The sequence below is a fragment of the Microcaecilia unicolor genome, chromosome 3 (genome assembly GCF_901765095.1).
Source record: "Microcaecilia unicolor chromosome 3, aMicUni1.1, whole genome shotgun sequence".
NCBI classification, from domain to species: Eukaryota; Metazoa; Chordata; class Amphibia; order Gymnophiona; family Siphonopidae; genus Microcaecilia; species Microcaecilia unicolor.
Genome location: NC_044033.1, coordinates 511872268 through 511899508, shown reverse-complemented (window position 1 = coordinate 511899508; position 27241 = coordinate 511872268). Strand labels below are relative to the sequence as shown.

General features: G+C 45.5%; 1 protein-coding gene across 1 annotated transcript in view; it reads left to right on the top strand.

Moving 5' to 3' along the window:
- Window positions 1-413: 413 nt before the first annotated feature.
- LOC115465248 (failed axon connections homolog) overlaps window positions 414-27241 on the top strand; it is a 43741-nt gene continuing 16913 nt past the window's right edge. Inside the window, exons 1-3 of the mRNA XM_030195651.1 lie at window positions 414-699; window positions 8763-8898; window positions 18625-18821. Of these exons, the coding sequence (XP_030051511.1) occupies window positions 419-699; window positions 8763-8898; window positions 18625-18821 (614 nt within the window). The 5' untranslated portion in view covers window positions 414-418. The remainder of the gene's footprint in view (window positions 700-8762; window positions 8899-18624; window positions 18822-27241) is intronic.

The window sequence follows — 27241 nt, the reverse complement described above, 5'->3', positions numbered from 1 at the left end:
TAAGCCACAAAAAAAGGTAAAGGTGAAAATCTGGTACTGCATCACTAGGTACAATGGGCAGATGTAGCTGGGCCCTGCCTCTCACATCAACATTCAAATCTCTGTTGCTTCTAAAATGATGTCAGCACTGAAAGCAGAAAACCTGTGTGAGGCCATTTGCAGGCTCCCCCTCCCCCATGCAAGGTGGAGAGAGAGAGAGTGAGATGGGCTGGTTTTTGGCAGCAGTGGCATCAGCCCTGCCCATCTCCACCACCACCACCAGGCAAATCGCCCCCTTCCCGATCGCTGCCCAAGGAGGCAGCAGGTACCGTCTCTGCTCTCAGGCCTTCTGCGGCACCGGCATGACCTAAGGCCGAGCCCAGGAGCCCAGGAAAGGGGCGGGCGAAGGCGGCGGCCTCCCCCCCCCCCCCCCCGCAGCATGCACTGGAGTGTGGGCTTCGCCTCGTCCCGCGCCTGTGTGGTGGATCTGAGTCGGAACCAGAGCCTGGCCCTGGGCTGGGCTGCGGGGGGAGGAGGAGGAGGAGGCTCGGACGAGCCCTGCGCCTTCTATGGGGACATCGTCGCCTTCTCTCTGCACGACTCGGGCGGCGTCATGGCCGGGCTGGGACCCGACTCCTGGTGGAAGAAAACCCTCTATGTGACCGGGGGGGCCCTGCTGGCCGCCGCCGCCTACCTGATCCACGAGCTGCTGGCCATCAGGTGAGAGACGGACCCTTCGGGGGGGGGGGGGCTCTCTTGCAGTGCAATAATAATAATAATAATATGGGGGGGGGGGCATCTGAGATACCTTTGCCCTCCTTGACCTTGTTTGTAAACATCTCCGTCCTTATTCTACAATTATTCTCTCATTGCTTGGGAGTGAACATAATTTTATAATGTTATCTGTGCCGTCTTCCCCCCCCCCCCCCCCCCTAATGAATGCACTGTATGTATTTGGATTTATAGATCGCTTTTTTGAAGATTCCCTGTGCAGCCAGTGCAATGTATGTTATTTCTTAACTGTCTCCTTGCAGACAAGTAAGTGTCAGGGAGAAGGATTGGAGGTAAAAGCTATCAGGAGCATCTTTCCTAAAATTCTTGGAAAATGCCAGCTCATTGTTGGTGATGATTTCACAGCCGGATCTGCTACATCTTCTTATTACCGTCTTTATTCGGGAATGCAATGCTTCCGCTGACTCCGGGAAATGGAAAGTCCTGGCTGTAATACACATGGGGAGAGGTTTTTTTTTTTTTTTTTTTGTAGGAGCAGCTTTTGAAGTAAACAACTGCATATGGATTGGTACAGTCATGGGAGGGTAGGGCTGCAACAAGGGACCTCAAAGTCTTGCAGGGTAGACTTCAGGCAGGATTTAAGGTGAAAACACCCTGCAGGAAGTTTTGCAAACCAAATGAATCGACATTATTGCCATAAGTAGTCCTTCACCCATGTTTGTGCGAGGTCAGGTAGCTTTGGTAACATAGTAACATAGTAGATGACGGCAGAAAAAGACCTGCACGGTCCATCCAGTCTGCCCAACAAGATAAACTCATATGTGCTACTTTTTGTGTATACCCTACCTTGATTTGTTCCTGTCCTCTTCAGGGCACAGACCGTACAAGTCTGCCCAGCACTATCCCCACCTCCCAACCACCAGCCCCGCCTCCCACCACCTGCTCTGGTACAGACCGTATAAGTCTGCCCAGCACCAGCCCCGCCTCCCACCACCGGCTCTGGCACAGACTGTATAAGTCAGCCCAGCACTATCCCCGCCTCCCAACCACCAGCCTCACCTCCCACCACCGGCTCTGGCACAGACTGTATAAGTCTGCCCAGCACTATCCCCGCCTCCCAACCACCAGCCCCGCCTCCCACCACCAGCTCTGGCACAGACTGTATAAGTCTGCCCAGCATTATTTTGCAGGGGGCTGAAATGAGGGAAGTCGTTTAAAATCAGCTTCTCCCACTGATGTTATTTTTTTTTGCCGTGGACAAAATCATTGTACCGATATACTGTGAGATTCTATATATCAGTATTTCCCAAGTCCTTGCCAGTCAGGATATCCACAACGAATATGCATGAACTTGATTTGCATACACGGCCTCTGTTATATGCAACTCTCTTTGTGCGTATTCATTGTGGATATCCTGAAAACCTGACTGGCAAGGGGGTACTCCAGGACCAGACTTAGGAAACATTGCTATACATCACGCCAAGATTTCTGTGCAGAAATTGAAGTGTATTCCATAGCAATACATATAAGCTAATTGGTTAACAAGCTAATCAGTGCTGATAATTGGATGTTAGCCAATTATCAGCACTAATTGGCATTAATTAGAATTTACACACAAAACTAAGCGCATTCTATAATGTGCTGAGCGTAAATTCTAAGTCGCATAGTTGAAAAGTGGGTGTGGCCATGGGCATTTCTAAAATCTATGCACGTTGTTATAGAATACATCTGCGCCACGTGTAATTTAGGCGTTGGTCTTTACACCAGGTTTTACTTGGCGTAATTAGCCACCACTAAATTGAGTCGTGTGGACTGGCACTCAGCATATTCTATAAACTGCGTGAAAATTTAGGCTTATTTTATAAAGTACGCCTAAGCGAATTTCATTTTGACGCGGAATTTTTAGGCATGATATATAGAATCTGGTCCATAGTTTGTATGCTCTTTATGATCAAGGAAAACACCGTACCTTGGGTCTGGATTTATGGATAGACTAAATAGGCAATTGCCTAGGGCACCAAACTTTGAAGGTGCTACAGTAGATAAAGGGGGGCCTGCTGCTCTTTTGCTTCAAATGGACACTGGTGACATTCTTATCTCTTCCACCTCTGCTCGTTTCAGTCCTACCCGTGGGAGCCAGAATCTTAAACCTAGACCATAACTAAATGTGATTTGTCTTGAACTCAGCTTTGAAAAGAAGAGTAATTCAATCTAAAATCCAAATGCTGCCTGTTGGTTAATAAAATGCTAAGTGCTTCATTTCTCAAATTATACCAATTTGTTTGTTTTGGACTGTATTGGGTTTTGGTCTTGGTCTTATATTTGAGTATGCATTTGTTTTGTTTTTTGTTGCATTAGTGCATTTACTTCATTTTTGCACATTTTCAGGAATATAAAGTGTTAATTTTTGTATATTAAGGCCTCCATTTTAAAATAATTTTCTCCATTGAGTTAATTCTAGTAACCTTTGCTGTATCCCTCCTTCAGATCTATCAGGCTGATTGATGGCATCCTGGAATTTATAGGTGGGTCAGAAGGACAGTGCTCCATGGGAGAAAACCTTAAACACCAACATCTTCTTAGGAATTAAATACCATAATAAAAAAAGAGAGATCTTAATAATGTTAACGAGCACCTGAATTATATAACTGCTTTAAAACTATTCTGTACACTAGGGAGCATGATATTCAAAGTCAACATGCATGACCAATTAACCTAGGAGGATTTTTTTATTATTATTAAAGCTGTTTTCACTGCTGTTCAGCACCATGGTCTGGACAGTTCCTTTGTTTTGTTGAGGATTATGGACTTCCTTCACTATATGGTTCAGGATAATGAAGTGCTGTTTAAACTAACATCATTAGCTGGTAAATTTTGCCTGTTAGCTGTCTTTCATTTTTGTTGAGTATACCTGTGGAGGTAGTACCTTAGCTAACTACTTACAAGAAAAAAAATTATTTTGATGCCTATTCCCAAATCAAAACGATTAGACTTCTTGTTACCCTTAAATTGTCTTCTGGTAGCAAGCATTCCATGGTTAGCCAAAGCTGCTGGAATCTTTAGTTGCTTCTCAAGCAATGCAGTTTTGGGATTCTTTTCAAAGTTTGCATAATTCTCAGCATGGGTTTATTAGACTCATGCATGGCACTGAATTTCTACTCCTTACCTTGTTCTCCAAAGCTAGATCTTTATTAAGTCAGAAAATCTCTTCTGTTCTTTTCCAGTTTGATGTTTCAGGTCCTAATGCAGGCATTGATTTTGACCCAGCTTGATTACTGTAGTGTTTTATATGCTGGATTACAGCATAAGTTTTTTTTTAATATAAACTTTAACTTCTTCAGAACGTCTTCAGGCTAATTTAATCTATAACTGTAAAAAGTTTGATCAGGCCTCCCCTTTTCTGCGTAAATGACATCGGTTGCCTGTTGAAGCCCGGGTGGAATTTAAGATAGCATGTTGGGTATATAAAATTATTTTGGGGAAACTCTCCATTATCTCTTATTGAATTGTTACCTTTCTCCTCCTCGAGATTGAGCTTTCATTTTAGTTCTATACTTAAATCGGGGTTTCCGTCAGTTAAAAATATTAAGCTAAAACAATTTCATGTAAGTTCCTTTTGCCATCTGTCCAACAAGATTTGGAATATGGTAACTTTGCAGTTTAGGTCACTATTTAACTATTTCCAGTTTCGTAAAGGTTTAAAGACCTTTCATTTTAGTACATTTTATGATCTTATTTAGTGAATTTTAATTTTGATTTCTGCTTCTCTCTTAATGGCAAGTTAGTTGTTCCTTAAGAATTTGCTTTATGTTACCCGCTTTGATTCCTGAGTAGATATAAGTGGGATATAAGTACCAGAATAGAACAGAACACATGGAGATTAATATAGTTCAGTGGTCTTCACTAATTTTTAAGTCGGGACCACTTTGGATTCAAATGAGCTGAAGGAGAGCTGCCAGATATCTTCCCATGCAGGGCCATGACACTGCTGTCCAGTGTACATCGGTGACATGCATCCCCAGCAACCCAACAAACGCATTCTCTTCTTCCATGAAGAAATGACTTGGCCTTCAAGCATGCAGCTCTTCTCTCCCCCTCCATCCACTTTCTGCTTTCTGTCTGGAGCTTGAGAAGAGAGGCAGGGAGGAGTGAAGAAAAACAAAATGATGATGGAGGCCACCATTGGCCCCCGGGCCTTGCATTATAGAACAGTGGTACAGTTGGAAAGGCCCTAAAAACGCAATACATTTCAGTTAGCAAATTATCAAGGTGTGGTTACTGACTCCTGCAGTACAATCCCAGATCCATCCGATCAATCAGCGACTATTTACCCTTCCGGAAATCACTAAAACCCACCTGTTCAAGCAAGCCTACCCAAATGAACCAATCTAATCCTAGGATCCCTTCTACCCAACACATATCCAGAAGACAACGACAGTGACTCAGACTATATCTCCCACTTAATTTCCTTATACTTTTCCCTGTCCCATCCCACTCCTGCCCCCTCTACCCCTCCTCCAATGCTCATCTACCCCTTGCTCATACCTCTCCTATTCCCTTCACCCTCCCCCATCTTTACCTACCAATCTCTTTTATTATTCTGCTATAATTAACCTATATTTTCTCTATCAATACTCTGTAATCCATGTTATTATGTAAGCCGCATTGAACCTGCTTTGAGTGGGAAAGCGCGGGGTACAAATGTAATAATAAATAAATAATCGTGATCATAAATGGTGTTAATTTTGCGAGCAGCGTTATTGTTCCATCCCAGGAGCTTCAGGCCACAAAGTTGCTGCCCAGTGTTACTGGGGGCTTTTAATGGTGCCAACACACTATCAAAACAGCTGCCTCCTTTCTTTTCCATGGCCACATCATGGCTAGACCCCCCCCCAAACCCCCTCCAGTCAAGATGCCCCTACACCTCCTCAATTAGAAACCCCCCCTCCCGGAGCCCTCCTCCAATCAAGAAAGCCCCAAAGCCACCCCCATGCCCACCTTTTAAATCCCTGGTATCTAGTGGGGGCAGAGAAAACTGATCCCCACTCACTCCTGCCCCTTACCAGTGCCAGGTTACAAGTGATGCTGGCGACTCTTAATGGTACTTTTGCAGTACTACCACTAAGAGACAAGGTGCCATATAAGGAGGGTCTTTTGCCATTTGCCCTTATATGGCAGTTTTACCTCTCACAGTAGTACTGCAAGGCTACTGCAAGGGGTCGCTGGTGCTAATTTGGCAAGGGACAGCAGTGAGTGGCAATCGCTTGTGCCTTGATCCTACTCTACACCAAGGATTTAAAGGGTAGGCTGGGGTGGGGGGGAGCTTCGAGGAGGGCTTGGAATTGGAAGGATTCAAGGGTGTCTGGAATAGAGGGGGCTTCAAGGTGGTGTCTGGCCGTGCTATGGCCTCCCGGGGAGGGGGGGGGGGGATTGAGAAGATCAAAACAACTGCTGCCTCTCTCAAGTGTAAGCGCCTTTAAAGGTGACCAGGCGCATTGGGCTGTTGCTTTGTGCCTTAATACTCCTGGGACGTTAAAATAACTTTAGCATTTTGCCTGATTTATTTTTCCAGCTATAATGTGGCTTGCAGTATTCGCATGTATTTGCATATTTTCGGAGTTGGCTTTCCTGTACGAATCAGTTAGCGCACTGACATTACCACGTACTAACTGGTTAATGCAAAATTACCGCATGAGCCCTTACCACCTACAAAATACGCTGGTGAGTGCTCATGTATTCATTCTTTTCAATAGCCGCATGCTAATGGCAACATTGGCGCATGGCCATTAATAGGAAAAATAGAAAATCTGCCATTTTACTGCTGTGGTAAAAATGGCCTTAGCACGCTGGAAAAACTCACACAAGGGCACAACCAAGTCCACTTTTTACCGCAGCTTAGTAAAAGGACCCCTAAGATATTATTTACTTATTGGACAGAAAGGATAGGGTTAAAGGGTCATTTCTCTCAATGGAGGAGGGTGAACAGTGGAGTGCCGCAATGGGATAGTGCTTATATGGACCAAAAAAACCACGCTGTCTTTAAAAAGACGCGGTAGCTAGAACACGGAGACGCCAAAGCAGCGATTCTGCTTTACGCTCTTGCCATTTGATTTGGCATCTCTGTGTTGTAGCTACTGCGTCTTTTTAAAGACAGCGTGTTTTTTTTTGGTCCATATAAGCACTATCCCATTGCGGCACTCCACTGTTCACCCTCCTCCGTTGAGAGAAATGACCGTTTAACCCTATCCTTTCTGTCCAATAAGTAAATAATATCTTAGGGGTCCTTTTACTAAGCTGCGGTAAAAAGTGGACTTGGTTTAAAGACAGCTTGGTTTTTTTGGTCTATATAAGCACTGTCCCATTGAGACCTTTTGAACAGACCCCTGAGGCAGACACTTGGCCGAAACACAGTGCCGTGTCGGGTCCCACCAGGAATAAAGTCGTCTTTTCTCACTTAGGCCCTGTTTACTAAGGTGCGTTAGTGTTTTTAGTGCACCTACACTACATGTAGGCGCCTAAAGGGATATTGTAGGCACGTACACGGTTAGCGCGCCTTAAAAACATTAACACGCCTATAACGCTGCTTAGTAAACAGGGCGGCCCTAAGTCGTTCTCCTGTTTTCCTTTGGAAGAGTTGTGTTGGCTATACTACTTTTTTTTTTTTTTTTTGTGGTCCCTTCATTTCTAAGTCGGACAGCAGGAATTTCTTTCTGTGTAAGGCGGTATTTATACAGTTAATGCCATCTAAATACAAAATCTCTTTTCTCCTGCTCGGAGATATACATTTTGCCAGGGCTTAGTTTTGGAACTCGATCAAGTTGGCTTTCTGCTTGTGTTATCCTTTTCAGACCTCTTCCATTTGCGTGAGAGGCTCACGTACCAGGACATGCACTGATGCCTGCCAATCCCTTACTCGCAAGCCTTTGAAACAGTTCGGGCTAGCAACAATCCATCCAGGCCAAAAGCACACAGTCTTACAGTGATAAAGTACAGTGTTTACTTCTTTGTGAAGAACTGCCGACATTGACCAAGGATAGTTTGAAACCCTTCTACTAACATGCATTAAGCACTTATGGGGCAATTATGTTACTACTACTACTATAAATCACTTTTATAGCGCTACCAGTCGTACTCAGCACTTTGCAATTGAACGTGAAGAAGACAGTCCCTGCTCAAAAGAGCTTACAATCTAAATCAGGACAAGCAGACAGGACAAAAAGGATAAGGGATATAACTGGGTGCTTCCAGTTAGGCACCAGGAGGGTATGTGATAGGTACCTAGGTTCTGTTACAGAATACCTGCATAATCGGCTATCAGTGCACTGAAAATTAAAGCCGGGCACAGAGCTGATGTGAGTGTTCTGTTAGCTACATATGTGACTGGGATCCGTGCTTGTGTACCCCTCTTGCAAGTACATGCCATGTAAGTGAAGCAGGTATTTGCAGAACAGGCTTAGGCACCATGCTAGCATTTACACACGTAGGTAACCATAATATAAGTATGTTCATTTTAAATGCAGCATCAATGCTAAGCTTGTCATTCCAGCTTTAGTTTTACCATGTTTTCATGACTAGGCCTCTGATTTCAGTCGCCTCAGATCTGTCTAGAGCTTAATTTGGCTCTTGGGTTGTTCGTAGTTGCAGGCTTTGTAGAGCTTCTGGTCCTGGAAGAGATAGAAATTTTTCTTCACCCAACGTGTAATTAGACTCTGGAATTCGTTGCCGGAGAACGTGGTACGGGCGGTTAGCTTGACGGAGTTTAAAAAGGGGTTAGATAGATTCCTAAAGGACAAGTCCATAGACCGCTATTAAATGGACTTGGAAAAATTCCGCATTTTTAGGTATAACTTGTCTGGAATGTTTTTACGTTTGGGGAGCGTGCCAGGTGCCCTTGATCTGGATTGGCCACTGTCGGTGACAGGATGCTGGGCTAGATGGACCTTTGGTCTTTCCCAGTATGGCACTACTTATGTACTTATGTACTTATGCCCTATTAGTACCAAGTCTTGCACATCAAATTGACCATATAATATTCTCTGGTTTTGTGGCAGGAAAGAGGAAGAGGTGAATTCAAAAGATGCCATCATATTGCATCAGTTTTCAAGACCAAACAATGGTGTCCCTAGCCTGTCTCCGTTCTGTCTGAAGATGGAAACCTACTTGCGGATGGCTGATTTGCCCTACCAGGTAATCTTCTTTACACCTCTAACTTCTGTTTCTTTGTACCAAGGCTAAATGTTAAATATGGGATGGAAACATTTATCTTGCTCAAGGTCAATGTAGGTAAATAATAAAAGGTCAATGACTCTGTTGCACTGCTCTGTGCTGCCAGCATGAAATCCTCATTTGGTTCCTTCTGGACCTGGCTTCTGCTTAATGAATCAATAGAGGCCCAGGACACTGCAAGTAAGGATGTTGGTGACTGTTTTAAGTTGGTGATGCACCAGAACATTTTCTGCTTCCATGTGACTCAAGAACAAATTGATTGCATGATGTTTTGTTGACCACTGAAATGTGATCTGTGGATTAAGTTTAAGAAACTTACCCGGGGTGCGGAGTTTTCTTCTGGCTCCGGGGGTTTTCTAGACCATCCTTGCGGCCAAATGGTGTGATTGATGGCTAGCAGAATGACCTGTTCGAGGTCCAGAGGCATTTATGAGGCCTCCGACAGGGAGCTGCGTTGTCTGTGGCTTGCTGCAGCGCTGCCTGGCAGAGTTGTGTTGTTTCTCAGCCGGGCGCGCTCAAGAAACTTTTGGCCTGTAGGAGGAGGGTGTGACTTTTTGTACATGTGCAGTAGTGCTGCCGGGCCAGCGCTAGGCCCAAAGTGAAGCAGAGGCCTAAATTTACGAGGCACCCCAACAAGGTTCCACAGTAACCTGTGATAAATCGCAGTGTTTTATCGCTACCACAGAGGGTCCTCCAGGACTCGGACCAGTGGAGGAGGTCATGTAAGTAACCTTCAGGGGACCAGGTAAGAGGTCTGGTGGCCCTGAAAAATTGTTAGTTTTCCACTGTTGAAGAAAGACCAAAGAGACTGAGGAGCCAAGAAAGACCACAGCTATGTATCATCACACAAGCACCAAAGAGAACTGAGACTGAAAACCACAATAAAATAAAGACAAAAAAATTCATATTTACCTGAGAAGAGGGCGGGCTGGCAGATGACTAGGTATTAAAACAGGGTACCTGTAATAAAGCAAAGTTCACACCAAGGGTCAGTTCTTATTTGAGAAAACGGTAAACAACTAACAGGCTTATTTTCGAAAGAGAAGGGCGCCCATCTTTCGATACAAATCGGGAGATGGGCGTCTTCTCTCAGGGTCGCCCAAATCGGCATAATCGAAAGCCGATTTTGGGCGTCCCCAACTGCTTCCCGTCGCAGGGACAACCAAAGCTCCCGGGGGCGTGTCGGAAGCATAGTGAAGGCGGGACTGGGGTGTGCCTAACAGATGGGCGTCCTCGAGTAATAATGGAAAAAAGAAGGGTGTCCCTGACGAGCACTTGGGCGACTTTACTTGGTCCATTTTTTCTTACAACCAAGCCTTAAAAAGGTGCGCGAACTGACCAGATGACCACTAGAGTGAATCAGGGATGACCTCCCCTGACTCCCCCAGTGGTCACTAACCCCCTCCCACTCTGAAAAAAACAACTTTAAAAACTATTTTTGCCAGCCTGAAATGTCATAGTCAGGTCCATCACAGCAGAATGCAGGTCCCTGGGAGGGGAGGTATGTGTGTGTCAGCAGAGGCATAGCGAAGGCATGGGCGTCCTTCTTTCAAACATTTTGGACGTCCTGAACTGCCCCCCACAGGGACTGCCAAATTTCAAGGGAGTGGAATGGAGGAGTGGTCTAGTGGTTAGAGCACTAGTCTTGCAATCCAGAGGTGGCTGGTTCAAATCCCACTGCTCCTACTTGTGATCCATAATCCAAAATGATTGTCAATGAGATTTTCTGCATTCTTACTATGCTTAAAACATAGAGATCAAAGTGGTTTTACATCTGGGAGGTTGGCTTCGGATAATTCTTGGACCTTTTGGAAATTTTTGACACTAGCCTCTACTTTGACTGATCCTTATGTTTCTTTGATGCTTGATGCGGAAAAGCATTTGAAAGGATTGAATGGTGTTCTATGTTTAGAGTGCTGTGGTGGTTTGGGATGAGCTCACAGCATATTAATGTAACCCTGGTCTCACCACACAGTTAAGGCTCGTTGTGGGTCAGCACCTGAGACCAGGGCCACAAAGAAAATCTCTCTCTTTTTCCAAGTCCAAGAAACCCTCATGGTCACACGAACTGATCTGGGTGTAGGCCGGGGCTGGATAAAAATCCGGAAGGCCATAGGATGTTAAGCTGGGGCTTATATTCTTTAAAAAGTCTGCACACTTTTCTCCGTTAGTCCAGAAAATAAGCAAGTTTCCACTCTCATGCAAAGAAAAGACTCCAATCCAGAGTGTTATACGCAATAACCAAAGCTTTATTGAAGATTCTGCAACAGGCAATTCAAATCCTTCTTGAAACAAACAGACAATTTATAATCCAACTTGATATCCAACAACAATAAATCCCGAAGCAAATTTAGGGATGTGTATCTTCTCAGGTTCAATTTGGGAACCTTACCAGGTGCCCTTGGCCTGGATTGGCCGCTGTCGTGGACAGGATGCTGGGCTCGGTGGACCCTTGGTCTTTTCCCAGTGTGGCATTACTTATGTACTTATGTACTCTCTCGACCTGCTGCCTGCCTACTGACTTTGCCTGTACCTGGAAGCTCACCAGGTGCCCTTGGCCTGGATTGGCCGCTGTCGTGGATAGGATGCTGGGCTCGATGGACCCTTGGTCTTTTTCCAGTGTGGCATTACTTATATGTACTAACTTTATAATCCTACTTTATGTGCATATTTATTTATTTATTTTTTTATCATTTTACTTAATTACATTCACATTTATCACGTAAATGTAAGGAAAAACAGAAATTAATATAAGGAAAAAGAAAAACCATTTTTTCTCAACAATATATACTGTATAATTGTCCACAATTGGGGAATCCAAGATCAGGAAAACAATCTCAAAGAAAATAAGAAAAACACCAAGTGGTTAATCTTACAAATTCATATTTTCTGAGGGAGGAAGGTTAATCGGTAATTGCAGCCGGTACAGTGGTAACTAAAGGAAGTTGCTGCAGAGGGTTCTTCATCTGTTCTTTTAACTCCACAAACTCTTGTAATTTCTTGGGTTCAACAAATAAGTAATAAGGAAATAAAACACTTACAAAGGAATCGCTCTAGGAAGGTCCCACCTAGGGCAATGAATCTTGGCTTAAAAGCCAAGAGTTCACATAGTAACATAGTAACATAGTAGATGACGGCAGAAAAAGACCTGCATGGTCCATCTAGTCTGCCCAAGATAAACTCCTATCTTGAATTTGTACCTGTCTTTTTCAGGGCACAGACCTGTATAAGTCTGCCCAGCAGTATTTCCCGCCTCCCAACCACCAGTCCCGTCTCCCATCACCGGCTCTGGTACAGACCGTATAAGTCTGCCCTCCCCTATCCTAGCCTCCCAACCACCAACCCCTCTTCCCCCCACCTGCTCCACCACCCAATTTCAGCTAAGCTTCTGAGGATCCATTCCTGCTGCACAGGATTCCTTTATGCATATCCCACGCATGTTTGAATTCCGTTACCGTTTTCATCTCCACCACCTCCCGCGGGAGGGCATTCCAAGCATCCACCACCCTCTCCGTGAAAAAATACTTCCTGACATCTTTTTTGAGTCTGCCCCCCTTCAATCTCATTTTATGTCCTCTCGTTCTACCGCCTTCCCATCTCTGGAAAAGATTTTTTTGCGGATGAATACCTTTCAAGTATTTGAACGTCTGTATCATATCACCCCTGTTCCTCCTTTCCTTCAGGGTATACATGTTCAGGTCAGCAAGTCTTTGGTCATACGTCTTGGAACGCAAATCCCATACCATTCTCGTAGCTTTTCTTTGCACTGCTTCCATTTTTTTAACATCCTTCGCAAGGTACGGCCTCCAAAACTGAACACAATACTCCAGGTGGGGCCTCACCAATGACCTGTACAGGGGCATCAACACTTCCTTTCTTCTGCTGATCACACCTCTCTCTATACAGCCTAGCAACCTTCTCGCTACGGCCACCGCCCTGTCACACTGTTTCGTCGCCTTCAGATCCTCGGCTACTATCACCCCAAGATCCCTCTCCCCCTCAGTACCTATCAGACTCTCCCCGCCTAACACATACGTCTCTCGTGGGTTTCTACTCCCTAAATGCATCACTTTGCATTTCTTCGCATTGAATTTTAATTGCCAAACCTCAGACCATTCTTCTAGCTTCCTCAGATCCCTTTTCATGCTTTCCACGCCCTCCCGGGCGTCCACTCTGTTGCAAATCTTAGTATCATCTGCAAATAGGCAAACTTTACCTTCTAACCCTTCGGCAATGTCACTCACAAATATATTGAACAGAATCGGCCCCAGCACCGATCCCTGAGGCACTCCGCTACTCACCTTTCCCTCCTCCGAGCGAACTCCATTTACCACCACCCTCTGTCGTCTGTCCATCAACCAGTTCCTAATCCAGTTCACCACTTCGGGACCTATCTTCAGCCCATCTAGTTTATTTAAGAGCCTCCTGTGAGGAACCGTGTCAAAAGCTTTGCTAAAATCTAAGTAGATTACGTCTATAGCACGTCGATGATTCAATTCTCCAGTTACCCAATCAAAGAATTCAATGAGATTCGTTTGGCACGATTTCCCTCTGGTAAAACCATGTTGTCTCGGATCTTGCAGCTTGTTGGCTTCTAGGAAATTCACTATCCTTTCCTTCAGCATGGCTTCCATTACTTTTCCAATAACCGAAGTGAGGCTTACCGGCCTGTAGTTTCCAGCTTCTTCCCTATCACCACTTTTGTGAAGAGGTACCACCTCCGCCGTTCTCCAGTCCCTCGGAACCTCTCCAGTCTCCAAGGATTTATTAAACAAATCTTTAAGAGGACCCGCCAGGACCTCTCTGAGCTCCCTCAATATTCTGGGGTGGATCCCGTCTGGTCCCATGGCTTTGTCCACCTTTAGCTTTCCAAGTTGTTGATACACACTCTCTTCCGTGAACGGTGCTATATCCATTCCATTCTCAGGTGTACTTTTGCCAGTCCCTCGCGGTCCTTCTCCAGGATTTTCTTCAGTGAAAACCGAACAAAAGTATCTATTTAGTAAATTGGCTTTTTCTTCATCATTATCTACATAACGGTTCGCTGTATCTTTTAGTCTCACAATTCCCTTTTTAGTCCTTCTTCTTTCACTAATATACCTGAAGAAATTTTTGTCGCCCCTCCTTACATTTCTAGCCATTTGTTCTTCCGCTTGCGCCTTCGCCAGACGTACCTCTCTCTTGGCTTCTTTCAGTTTCATCCGGTATTCCTCCCCGTGTTCCTCTTCTTGAGATTGTCTATATTTCTGGAACGCCAACTCTTTAGCCTTTATTTTCTCAGCCACTTGCTTGGAGAACCATATCGGTTTCCTTTTCCTCTTGCTTTTATTTACTCTCCTTACATAAAGGTCTGTGGCCCTATTTATTACTTCTTTCAGCCTGGACCACTGCCCTTCCACTTCCTGTTCGTCCTCCCAGCCCCATCATCTCCTTCCTCAGGTATTCCCCCATTTTACTAAAGTCAGCACGCTTGAAATCCAGGACTTTGAGTTTAGAGTGGCCGCCCTCCACTTCAGCTGTTATATCAAACCAAACCGTTTGATGGTCACTGTTTCCCAGATGTGCACACACTCGCACATTTGACACACTATCCCCATTTGTGAGCATCAGATCTAGCATCGCTCCCTCCCTCGTGGGTTCCGTCACCATCTGTCTGAGCAGAGCACTTTGGAAAGCATCTACGATCTCTCTACTTCTTTCCGATTTGGCAGACGGAACCTTCCAATCTACATCCGGCAGATTGAAATCTCCCATCAACAGAACCTCTTTTTTCTTTCCTAATTTTTGAATATCTGCAATCAGATCTTTATCTAGTTCCTCTAATTGTGTGGGGGGTCTGTAGACAACACCCACGTGGACAGAAGTTCTATCCTCTCTTTTTAAGGTGATCCATATCGCTTCTTCTTTTCCCCAGGTCCCTGTCATTTCAGTCGCCACACCTCCTAGTCTGCGATTCCCTTGATATATCAGGAAATATATTTATCTTTGAACCCAAAAAACTATCAGCCATGTATCGGAAATACAATTTCAAAACATTGTTCCTATCTAAATCAAAGGCAAAAGTCACTAGTAATATAACTCTCTATATAGGGTATTTTAGGAAGATTTATCATTCTCAAGTTATTTTTCCTTAATTGGTTCTCCAGAAGTTCCACTTTTTTACAAGAAACATGACTGTCCTTCATTACCAGATTAACTGATTTTCATAGAGAAACCATTTCCGTAATCAAAGTCTCTATTTTTATATCTTGGACTTCCACTTTGTTAGATAAGTATTGATATAATCACATATTTATTCCTGAAAAATTTTTGACATCTGAAGAAGAGAATTATTCACACTCTGCAGCACTTCCCATAGTGCGTCCATTATGACATTTTTTCACCAGGTCCAATGTCTCCACAGAAACCGCTCCAGATATCTTCGGGGGGAAGGGTTCACTCTCCAATCCCCCAGTTGGTTTATCACGTGAGAATCCTAACCCACTTCGGGCGTTTCCGCTGTCGACCTCCATAGCGAAGCGCTACTGTTTCCGGGTCTTGGAGGGGTCGTGCCAGCAGGGGGACACAAAGTCACTTCCTCTCCACTGAGATTCGGCGATAAAGCCTTGCTGTTCCCCGAAGCAGGAACCGATATCTCCGACATTATGACCCCGAATCTCTCCAAAGTAGACTGAGAAGTGGTGGGAACCCCAGCCGTGTTCGAGGAGGACACCACGGCTTTGCCTTTTTTCTTCCCCATTCTCTGGGGAGCACGCCTACTTCTTCAGGTATTCTGGTGTAAAACGGGAACTCAACTAACGTACGTCCTCCCTCGACGCCATCTTGGATCCTCCAGTTTGGGACACTCTTTGTCTGGTTTCTCCTCAGAGGCCTGTCTGATATGGGTAACCCTTCAGCATAGCCCTCTAAGTCATTGAAACACAGAAGCCCCTCCACCACTTACAAGGTGGTGTCCCTTCGGAGGGGCTTTATATGCATATTTACAGCTCCTCCTGTCCATACCCATCCCTTCTGGGTGAAACAACCTAAGGCTGTGCCTGCAGATCTTCCTTTGGATCAGACCTCCCTGTCTGTCCACACTGTCCTCCAAAGGAGTACCTCTCTGGGCTACCACCTTTGGCTCCGAATAGACACTTTTCTGTTCCTGCTCCCAGGCTGGGTTCCCCTATTTCCCAGCTAGAGCGGTCCTCCACTTCACAGTTAATGCTTTACCAGCAGGAACCTTCCTCGTGCAAACCCCAATACTAACATTTTCTAAACTCCTCCTGGAACCAGTTAGACCACTAGATGACCGAGGAGTAAAAGGGGCACTTGGGGAAGACAAGGCCATAGTGGAGAGATTAAATGGGAAAGGGAAATGGGACTTGATATACTGCCTTTCTGAAGTTTTTGCAACTACATTCAAAGCGGTTTATATACATTCAGGTACTTATTTTGTACCTGGGGCAATGGAGGGTTAAGTGACTTGCCCAGAGTCACAAGGAGCTGCCTTTGCCTGCAGTGGGAATCAAACTCAGTTCCCCAGGAGCAAAGTCCACTGCACTAACCACTAGGCTACTCTTCCACTCATTCCACCAATAAGAGCCAACCTCATCAGTGATGTCACAATGATACTTGGCTCACTTCTGATATTGTGATGTCATAAGGGAAAGGGGGAAAGGGAAATGGGACTTGATATACTGCCTTTCTTAGGTTTCTGCAACTACATTCAAAGCGTTTACACTTATTTTGTACCAGGAGCAATGGAGGGTTAAGTGACTTGCCCAGAGTCACAAGGAGCTGCAGTGGGAATTGAACTCAGTTCCCCAGGATCAAACTCCACCGCACTAACCACTAGGCTACTCCTCCACTCATTCCACCAATAAGAGCCAACCTCATCAGTGATGTCACAATGATACTTGGCTCACTTCTGATATTGTGATGTCATAAGGGAAAGGGGGAAAGGGAAATGGGACTTGATATACTGCCTTTCTTAGGTTTCTGCAACTACATTCAAAGCGTTTACACTTATTTTGTACCAGGGGCAATGGAGGGTTAAGTGACTTGCCCAGAGTCACAAGGAGCTGCAGTGGGAATTGAACTCAGTTCCCCAGGATCAAAGTCCACTGCACTGACCACTAGGCTACTCCTCCACTGAATTCTTTGCTTCAGTTTTCACTGAGGAAAATGTGGGAGAGATATAAGCACCAGAAATTGTATTCAATGCTGATGAGTCAGAGAAACTGATACAAATCTCTGTAAACCATGAAGATGTTATGGGGCAATTCAACAAATTGAAACATAGCAAATCACCTGGACCAGATAGTATACATCCCAGAGTACTGATAGAATTGAAAAATGAACTTGCAGAGCTATTGTTAGTAATATGTAATTTATTTTTTAAAATAAAGCATGGTACCAAAATATTGGAGGCTGGCCAATGTAGCATGAATTTTTAAAAAGGGTTCCAGAGATGATCTGGAAAATTGTTGACCAGTGAGCCTGATGTCAGTGCTGGGCAAAATGGTAGAGACCATTATAAAGAACTCAGAGAAAATAAATGGGGAAAAGATGAAAAATCTTGATGGAATTACAGTAGAATAAGGAATGGATCAGCCCCAAGAAAAGCTGCTGATCCCCAAGGCATGCTAGGAAGACTGGGCTCTCTCACAAACCCACAGAGGCAGAGAAGGAGGACTGGATGACAGTGAACATGGTTCATTTTTTCTTCTGTGTTGTATTTCTTAAAACTTTTTTTCAGTGGAACTGGTGGGGGTGGGGACAAATCATTAACAGCAGCAGATATCTGCTCCCTGGAATTGTGAAAGGGAGGGGGCAGAAAAAGGCAGAGACAGTGCTGATCTCCTGAAGGGAGGGGGAAGGGGAGGGCGCTGGAATCAGATTTGGGGAACTGATTATTACCCGATACTTGGATCTGAGATGGCAGAAAGAGCACCAGTGATGGGATTTTGGGGGGGGGGGGGGGCAATGATCCTTATTGCCCGGAGGCACAGATCACTGTCAGTCCACTATTCTTATATTCTTATGTTAAAGATTGGCAAAAGATCGCATTTTTATAAAAATCCAGGGCTTTTTTTGAGGGGGGTACTGAGTACCCGGCACCTTTTCCATTGTCTGCTAAAATTGACCCATGGACCCCAAATTTTAAATGAAAGAGCTCAGGCTCTACACACCATTTCTGTCTTGTCATAGATTCTGTGACTGGTTGCGGTGGCCTGGCTATTGTAGGGTGGGTCCCTCGGTGATCACCCCAGCCTCGAAGGTGGCTTAGCATTTGAGTACCGGCACCTTTTTTGCTAGAAAACACTCACTGTAAAAATCTATAAATGTTGATGTAAGGGTGCAATTAATCTGTACTGACAGTGAAAGAGGAGAGTTTTGCCTTGAGAGCAATGTAGCACTGAACAACGTAAAAGCCCTGCAGCATTGAGTTTCCCTCCATAAAAAACGCATGTATTTGATATATTTGATTTTGAAACTGGAAAAAATGCGTAACTGTTGCAGGGTATGATGCTAACTGGAACCCCAATTGCCTTCTCCTTAAAAAGTCCCGCTTTGAAGCAACAGTCTACTGTATTAGGGATAAATAATGAATGATTTTTGATGGTGAGTCTTGTAGAACCTGTTCTGTGATGGGCTGAATTTAATGCTGGCATGATCTCTGTTCTCGTTTGCTCTTTCTCGTAGAACTATTTCGATGGAAAGCTCTCCCCTCAAGGGAAAATGCCCTGGATAGAATATAACAACGAAAGAGTCTCTGGGACAGAATTCATAATAGACTTTTTGGAAGAGAAGCTCGGGGTGAATTTAAATACAAATCTCAGCGCCCACGAAAGAGCAGTCTCCAGAGCGGTGACAAAAATGGTGGAAGAGCATTTTTACTGGTAAGCTCGTACTTAACGCTTGGGATTCTTGTGGTTTTACACAGTGTTTAATTTTCCAAGCAATTACGTGTTTTTGAAGGGTACTGAAAATAGGTACTTGGCCATGAAGAATACCTCTAGATGCATTTTTTGGTTGATTAACTTTTATAATAGAGAGAGCTGGCCTAGGAATGGAGGGAAGGGTGCTTGTGTGGGGTGAGGAAAGTTTTAGGGTATGCACATGGGTATGGAGGTACTAGAGTAGCGTGTTTCATACCCTTCTCCTCCCTCTGATCTTCTCAGTGACTTCACCACCAGACACAAATAATAGGTTGGGTATGGACTCTACTTCCCTGGCAGCCTCTAGGTGGTAGTAGTAAGGGGTCAGCTAATGAGTATACCAAAGGTAAGATAACTGTTTGTGGCTCCCAGTTTGTGTACCTCTTATCTAATGGGCAAACGTGCATTCTTACCACATCTCTCCTGATCCATGGCTAACAATCTCAGGGGCCCTGTTACAAAGGCGCACGCTGCATGCCTACCATCCGGGTACCACTAAGTCAATGGGTGCTGGTAAGGTCTCGGGCCAAAAATGAATTCACGCTGGCTTTTATTTTGCTGCACATCCATTTTCTGCCGCCTCTGGTGCAGCTTCCTGTGGATGGGGCAGAATCTGAGAGAAGCCCCGGGCAGCAGGAAGAAATGTGTTTTCCTGGATACTGGTGACTCACTGCTTTTGGAGGACTGTTAAGCAGGAACAGGAGAGGGAGGGGTGTCAGACGAGGTGAGAGAGGGGTGGCAGATGGGGAGATGTCACACTGAGGGGGGGAAGAAACCAGACACTTGGAAGGGGAGAGGGGGAAAACCCAGACCCATGGGGGAGGTGCAGAAGGAGAAATGCCAGACCTGCAGGAGGGGAGGGAGGGAGGGAGAGAGAGAGAGGTACCAGACTGAGGAGGGAGAGGGGGAATGTGAGTGTAAGGGGTGGATATACTGGACCAGGGTGGGAAGGGAGAAGAAAGGAAGAGAGGTCCTGGATTCCAGGTAGAGGGAGAAAGAGGGAGAGAAAAACAGGGCCATGGAAGACAGGAAAAAATGCCAAACTAGGAGAGGGGGAGGCAGGGGAGAGAGAAGGAGAGATGCAGGCCCCATGTGTATGGGGGGGGGGGGGGGAGAAGGCTAAGATAGAGGGGATAAACTGGACAAGGAATGGGACAGGGACAGAGAAAAGATGTTAGGCATGGAGGAAGAATAGTGACAGGGAAATGAGAGACAATACTGGACGCAGGGAGGGGGGGGATAGGGACACTGAGAGGGCAGATGGTGAATATTGGGGGAGGATAGAAACAGGGACATAGAGGGGAGATGCTGGACAGGACACATTAGGGACATAGAAGGAAGATGTATGGTGGACAGAGAGAGAGATGAAATATGAAATGGACAGGAGAAGCTAACAAGAGAAAAGCAGAAAATAGACACTGGAACCAAAGCAAATGGAAAAATAAAATGCTCAGACAACAAAGGTAAAAAACAAAACAATATTTATTCTGAATGCATTAATTGGAATATGTCAGTTTTGGAAAAGATGCTTCTTGTCTTACATTTCAGTTTCTGCTTCTCTAGTATTGCTGTACATTCAGCACCTGACTTTGAGGTTTCCAGTTCAGTCTTTTTGTTTTCATAGCTCTGTTACTGATGTTTGGTCCCTTGTTTCATATTTGTTCAGGGTCTCTTTGTGTTTTGTGCATGTGACCAAGTTGTGGTATTTTGCTAGTGTTTATTTTCTGTGTAGGGATCTGTAGCAGTCTGACTTGGTCTGTATTTTCAGTAGGAACTATATTGGTATCTCTTTATAGGTAGGGTTGTTTCTATTTGAGTCTTGGGACATTTTTTCTTTCAAGTCTCCGCTGCTCATAAGGAGCAAACTGTGAAATGCTTATAGGGCCACTGCAAGGAGATGGTTGATGGAGGACCCTGAATGGGGTGAGGTTGCCAGTGCTACCCCTGGCCATTCCAAGGCAGTGGAAGGTTAAGTGGCAGCGTAAGGTCAGAAGGGGCTATGGTGGGATTATGAACTTGGCCCTTCTTATTACTAGTCAGCTGCTCTGACCGTTAGTCTATTCCTCTGCCCTGCCCTGGACATTAGTGCTGCTTTATTATGACAGGTTTTCTACGTATATAAGTCCAGAATGTGTTTGTTTTTGGCAGAGTTTGGTTACTGGATGTGTGAAATAATCATACATGTGGCAGTTTTTCTTTTGAGATGCCAACCCTAGTGTGGACAGTTGGTTGTAGAGGGGCGGGAGAAGGGTACAAGTGTGGCAAGGGACTTGGGGCATGGCATGAGGGCAGGACAAGGGAGGAGCATGGAGTGGGGCAGGTGTCAGGTTTTTCTTTGGCAAAAGGTTGGCAACCCTATCAACACCACTGCCAAACTGGCGGGAAGTTTCTAGAGTTAAGGGCAGCATTTGTTTCTGCGCTGTTCTCTGAGCATTGAGCGGGAATACCAAATGACCTCTGTGGTAACGTGACTAGCGGATAAGCCTGGGCCCTTGATAAATACAGCCTCATAGGAGTTAAAGCTGAAAGGAAAATACTTATTTATATGCAGAGAAGTGTATAAACATGCAAAGTGACTTCTTCCAGTCACTAGCTTTCTCTCCAGTGACCTGCCTCTGTGGGCCCTTGGCACACGCTTGGTCACCCCTCTATCAGGCAATCCAGCTACCTTGTTTCTTCCTGGAATTCCCACTGTTCCATTTTCAGTGTCCACACTGGGCACTGCTTGGCCCTGACTTTATTTATTTTATTGCATTTGTATCCCACATTTTCCCACCTCTTTGCAGGCTCAATGTGGCTTACAATACATCATGATTAGTGGAAATACATAGTAAAATAGATATTTAGTATTACATAAGGATCTTGGGTAACATGATAATGATAAAGGATGATAATGGTTTAACAAGCAAGTATCGTAAGGCAGTACTGGATATCCGTGTAGGAGTTCATATTTGTTGATCTTTGTGGTATGCCTTGTTAAAGAGATGGGTCTTCAGTAGTTTGCGGAAGTTAGTTAGTTCATAGATCGTTTTTAAGTTGCGTGGCAGCGCGTTCCAGAATTCTGTGCCCAAGTAGGAGAAGGTTGACGCATGGGTTAGTTTGTATTTTAGGCCTTTACAGTTGGGGAAGTGAAGATTGAGGAATGTGCGGGATGATTTTTTAGCGTTCCTGGGTGGTAAGTCTATCAGGTCTGACATGTAGGCTGGGGCATCTCCGTGAATGATTTTGTGAACTAGTTGAACGTGATGCGTTCTTTAACTGGGAGCCAATGTAGCTTTTCTCGTAGACCACGAAAAGAGCGGAAGATGAACCAAAACAGACCAGAAAAGACCATAGGGAGTAAAAGCATCAGAAAAGTTTAATAGGACCCTACACGGTCCGTGTTTCGGCTAACAGGCCTTCCTCAGGGGTCCTGAATCTGACGTTTACAGATGCGCCTCCGAAATACTCATCAAATGAAAAACAAAATACGCTAGTGCTGTCTGGTAGCGGGCATAAGCATATATGCTTTTCTTGTAGAGGCTTAGCACTTTCATATTTTGCTTTGCCGAATATGAGTCTAGCTGCAGTGTTTTGGACTGTCTGAAGTTTCTTGATTATTTGTTCTTTACAGCCGGCGTAGAGTGTGTTACAATAGTCTAGATGACTGAGTACCATTGATTGTACCAGGTTATGGAAGATGTCTAACAGGTTGTAAAACAACTTGTCCTACCTCAATCCTTTTCTGCTCTGTCACTTACGGGGTAGCAGTCGTTGCTAAGACCACACTTCTTCCCCCAGCTCTTCCCAGGTACTGCAGCCCTGCTCTTCACACCCTTGGAGTTCTCTGCACTTGAGACCTCCGTGATCTGCTTAACCTCAGGGCATTTAACTCCAGTCTGGTCTGATCTCCACCCCTCTGACTCGGCCTCAGCCTCGGTAGTCTAGTGACATCTGCTGTAAGGTGACTGAACTGCACCTTCAGTGAGGGAGTGCTCTTCACTAACCGTCCGCTCCCTCACAATCTCATTAACATCCGTTTGAGTACATTTAAATACAATTTGTGGCCATCTTTGGATCATACATTAATTCCCGCTCTAGAGCTCTCTGAACATTAACGTGCGTACTAGTCCAGCGCTAATTGCCTCTAACGCTGGCATTAGGTTTTGAGCATCGGTTCCTTGTCTAGAAGTAGCAAAAAATCAGTTTGGCCTGGGAAAGGTAGATCGCTCTGTACAATATTGTTAAACACATCAGTGGCGTTCCTAGGGTGGCTGACACCTGGGGCGGATCGCCGATGCGCCGCCCCCCCCACCCCCGGCGAAAGGCCACCTCCCCCCCGTGAAAGGACACGCCTCCCCCCGGCGAAAGGACACCCCCCCCGGGTGCATTTTTACCTGTTGGGGGGGGGGGGGGTGCCGTGCGCCTGTCTGCTTTGCTCGTTCCATGCTCCCTCTGCCCCGGAACAGGAAGTAACCTGTTCCAGGGCAGAAGGAACACGGAACCAGCGGAGCAGACAGGCGCGCGGCACCCCCCCCCCCCCAGCGGCGTGCACCCGGGGCGGACCACACCCACTGCCCCCCCCCCCCTAGGAACGCCACTGAAACACATTCATGGGAAACATTTCAGTCTAAATTACGTTTTGGCTGTGGTGGATTCAGAGATGTGATTGAGACTCGGTTTCAGAATGGAGGCTCTTATCTAGTCCTGGGTTATTTGTTCACATTCTTTCCGAGCATTTTGCACTACTGCCTGATCTCAGGCCTAGCAGAGCCTCGTTGAATGGGCCAAGAAATCAAATCAGAGCAAACAGCTCTGTACCCTTAGGGAAACTGATTGTAAAAGAATGCCATTAATCTATAATAGTAAACATTTCAGAAGATAAAAATGTACTAAATGGAGTGACTTGCTCTGTGCTGGAAAATTGCTGTGAAAAGTTTTGATTTCTACCTTCTTTGGACAGCTGCAATCAGTGTTGATTTTCTGCCAGATCACTAACTGGAAACATGTAGAAATGCAGCAAATTGATTCTTCCCTTTCTCTACCCCTGTCCTCTCACTCCACGGTTAGGAGTGGAAGAAGGCTTTATTTTTCTATAAAATCACAGGGCCTAAAGCCCTGTCTTATCATACCCAGCTGCTCTAGTCTTCAGGATATCTGTAATAAACATGCATATGAGATAAATTTGAATACACTGCAAAATCAGCATGCACAAATCGGGGCTTTAGAGTCCACTTCCCTAAACCAGGGAACGGAATAATCCTTAGGTCTGTGCCTTAGTGTGGTGGTCCAAAAGAGGGCGTAGTTGGATCCCGGAGGATTCTAGAGCGAGAACCTAACTAGGGGGCCCTTTTTCAGAGTGGTGGTAAGCCCAACACGAGCTTCCCAATCGCTCTTCCGGAAGTACTGTCAGCCCAGTGCGGCAGCCAGCGGTAGTCCTGCCCCGAGCACGCACCATTTCCGGGGGAAAAAGCCCCCCCCCCGGAAATGGCTTGCATGGCAATAACCTGGCGGTAATTGGGCATCGCCGCGAGCTGCCCAGTTAGCGTGGGAGCCCTTATCGCCACTTCAATAGGTGGCAGTAAGGGCTCCCCGCCGCATGGCCGCATGGCCGCATGGTAAGACTTATCTCACTGCGTTGTCATTTTTTTTCGGCTTTTACCGGCTGTGGAAAAAAACGGTCCTGGCATGCGGGAAAGACGGCCCCCGCTGCAGGTGTAGGGCCCTTTCTCCTGCAGCCTGGTAAAAGGACCCCTAGATGTCACAATGGACCCACAAGTGAAAAAAAATGATTTGGATCTTTTTTTTCTTAAACTGAAGCATTTCGCCTTACTAAATTGTATTTTTTTTGAGGATCATTTTAGACTGCTGGTTCAATTACTGATTTTTACCTCACATTGATTATTAGAAAGCTTTGTACTTGGGAGTCTATTAAGGTGATACATTGACTTTGCTGATGCAGAATACTGCTGCTAGATTGATTTTTACAACAAAGAAATATGATAGAATTACTCCATCGTTGATGAGGTGTCACAATCCCAGGCTTTAAACAAACAGTCACGAACTCTGGAACAACATGAGCCCTTGGCCTACTGTCGTTGAGCGGCAGCAAGAGGCAAAACCCCCCCAAGTAGGACTGGACTAACAAGCTTGGCTTGGCTGGAACCGGATGCTGGGACGGACGTGGCTTGACTGGAACAGGATTCAGGATACTGGAACAAGCTTGGCAGGAACAGGATTCAGGATACTCAAGCAGGATTCAGGATTTTCAAACAAGCTTGGCAGGAACAGGATTCAGGATACTGGAACAGGATTCAGGATACTCAAACAAGCTTGGCAAGAACAGAAGCTGAAAGCAAACAGGGCAGAGACAAGCAGGAAGGGGACTGGAGCTGAAGAGAAACATGCAGACACAAGCAGGATACAAAGCTGACCCACACAGACAGACAACAGAACTAAGGCTGAAGGTAAGGTAGAGGGGACTAGAACAAGCAAGGCAGACTAGGCAGGACACAAAGCTGACCCACACAGACAAACAACAGAACTATGGCTGAAGGCTGAACCTAGCACACAAACAGACCGAGAAGAACAGAAGCAGAAGTGCACACAGGCACCCTAAACAAGGAATCAAGACAGAAGTGCCCACGGGCACACAGGCAATGAACAAAGCAACAAGAAATCAAGGCAGAAGTGCCCACAGGCACACAGACATAAACAAGGCAGACGTGCTTCACTGCACATGGACTAACCTGGAGACCTTTGGCATTGCAAAGGCCCTGAATGAAAGTGCACCACTTCCTTATAAGCAGGACAGAGGCAGGAAATAACACACTGAACACCAAAGTGAGGCTTGGAACACACAGGAAGTGGAAACCCTACAGGACAGAGGCAGGAAATACAGAACCCAAAGTGAGACTTGAAACTCCGGGCTTTCAAAGACATAGTACTCAAGAAAGGGGTCCAACACCACTGGATTTTGTCTCCCGCAGCAGAATTAAAGTCGGTTATACTCGTACGTTCCATACATAGTAGGTAAATCATGCAGATTCGCCACTGCTGCGGTGTGGGGTAAGTGTAAGATAACCAGTCTGCCAAAATTGTTTGTTTAGCAACCATAATTACTTTGGACCCAAATGATGTAAATCCTCAGGGAGGTCGCGAGCTCAACTTCAAATGTCCGAATAGTAGAGCAGGGTCATATTGCCATCTGATCCGCCACATGCACGATACTTGGGCCAATTATAGATTTCCAAATAGTCACAATACCGCCACAAGACCAGAACATGTGACCCATTGTGGCGCCTTCTGCTCTGCATTTTAAACATGATCCCCATGGGGATAACCCCATGTGAAAAACTCTGCGCGGTGAGATGTATAGACGCAGAGCAAATTTATATTGGAGTTCCCAATATGTTGTCAAAATTGAAGTGCGCCAGAGGAGTGGCCTAGTGGTTAGGGTGGTGGACTTTGGTCCTGAGGAACTGAGTACGATTCCCACTTCAGGCATAGGCAGCTCCTTGTGACTCTGGGCAAGTCACTTAACCCTCCATTGCCCCATGTAAGCCGCATTGAGCCTGCCATGAGTGGGAAAGCGCAGGGTACAAATGTAACAAAAATAAAATAGATACTATTGGAGATTCTACATGGAATGTTGCTACTATTGGAGATTCTACATGGAATGTTGCTATTCCACTAGCAACATTCCATGTAGAAGGCTGCGCAGGCTTCTGTTTCTGTGAGTCTGACATCCTGCACGTACGTGCAGGACGTCAGACTCACAGAAGCAGAAGCCTGCGCGGCCACATTGGTGATCTGCAAGGGCCGACTTCTACATGGAATGTTGCTAGTGGAATAGCAACATTCCATGTAGAATCTCAAATAGTAACAACAGTGGAGGAGTGGCCTAGTGGTTAGGGTGGTGGACTTTGGTCCTGAGGAACTGAGTTCGATTCCCACTTCAGGTACAGGCAGCTCCTTGTGACTCTGGGCAAGTCACTTAACCCTCCATTGCCCCATGTAAGCCGCATTGAGCCTGCCATGAGTGGGAAAGCGCAGGGTACAAATGTAACAAAAATAAAATAGATACTATTGGAGATTCTACATGGAATGTTGCTACTCTTGGAGATTCTACATGGAATGTTGCTATTCCACTAGCAACATTTCATGTAGAAGGCTGCGCAGGCTTCTGTTTCTGTGAGTCTGACGTCCTGCACTCTGGGCAAGTCACTTAACCCTCCATTGCCCCATGTAAGCCGCATTGAGCCTGCCATGAGTGGGAAAGCGCGGGGTACAAATGTAACAAAAAAAAAAAAAGGACGTGATCTGAACTGTACCAAGGTGAGCGTCATTGATAGGTCTTTCCGCCATAATGCCAGCAGCTGGACATAATCTAGTTCAGGTAA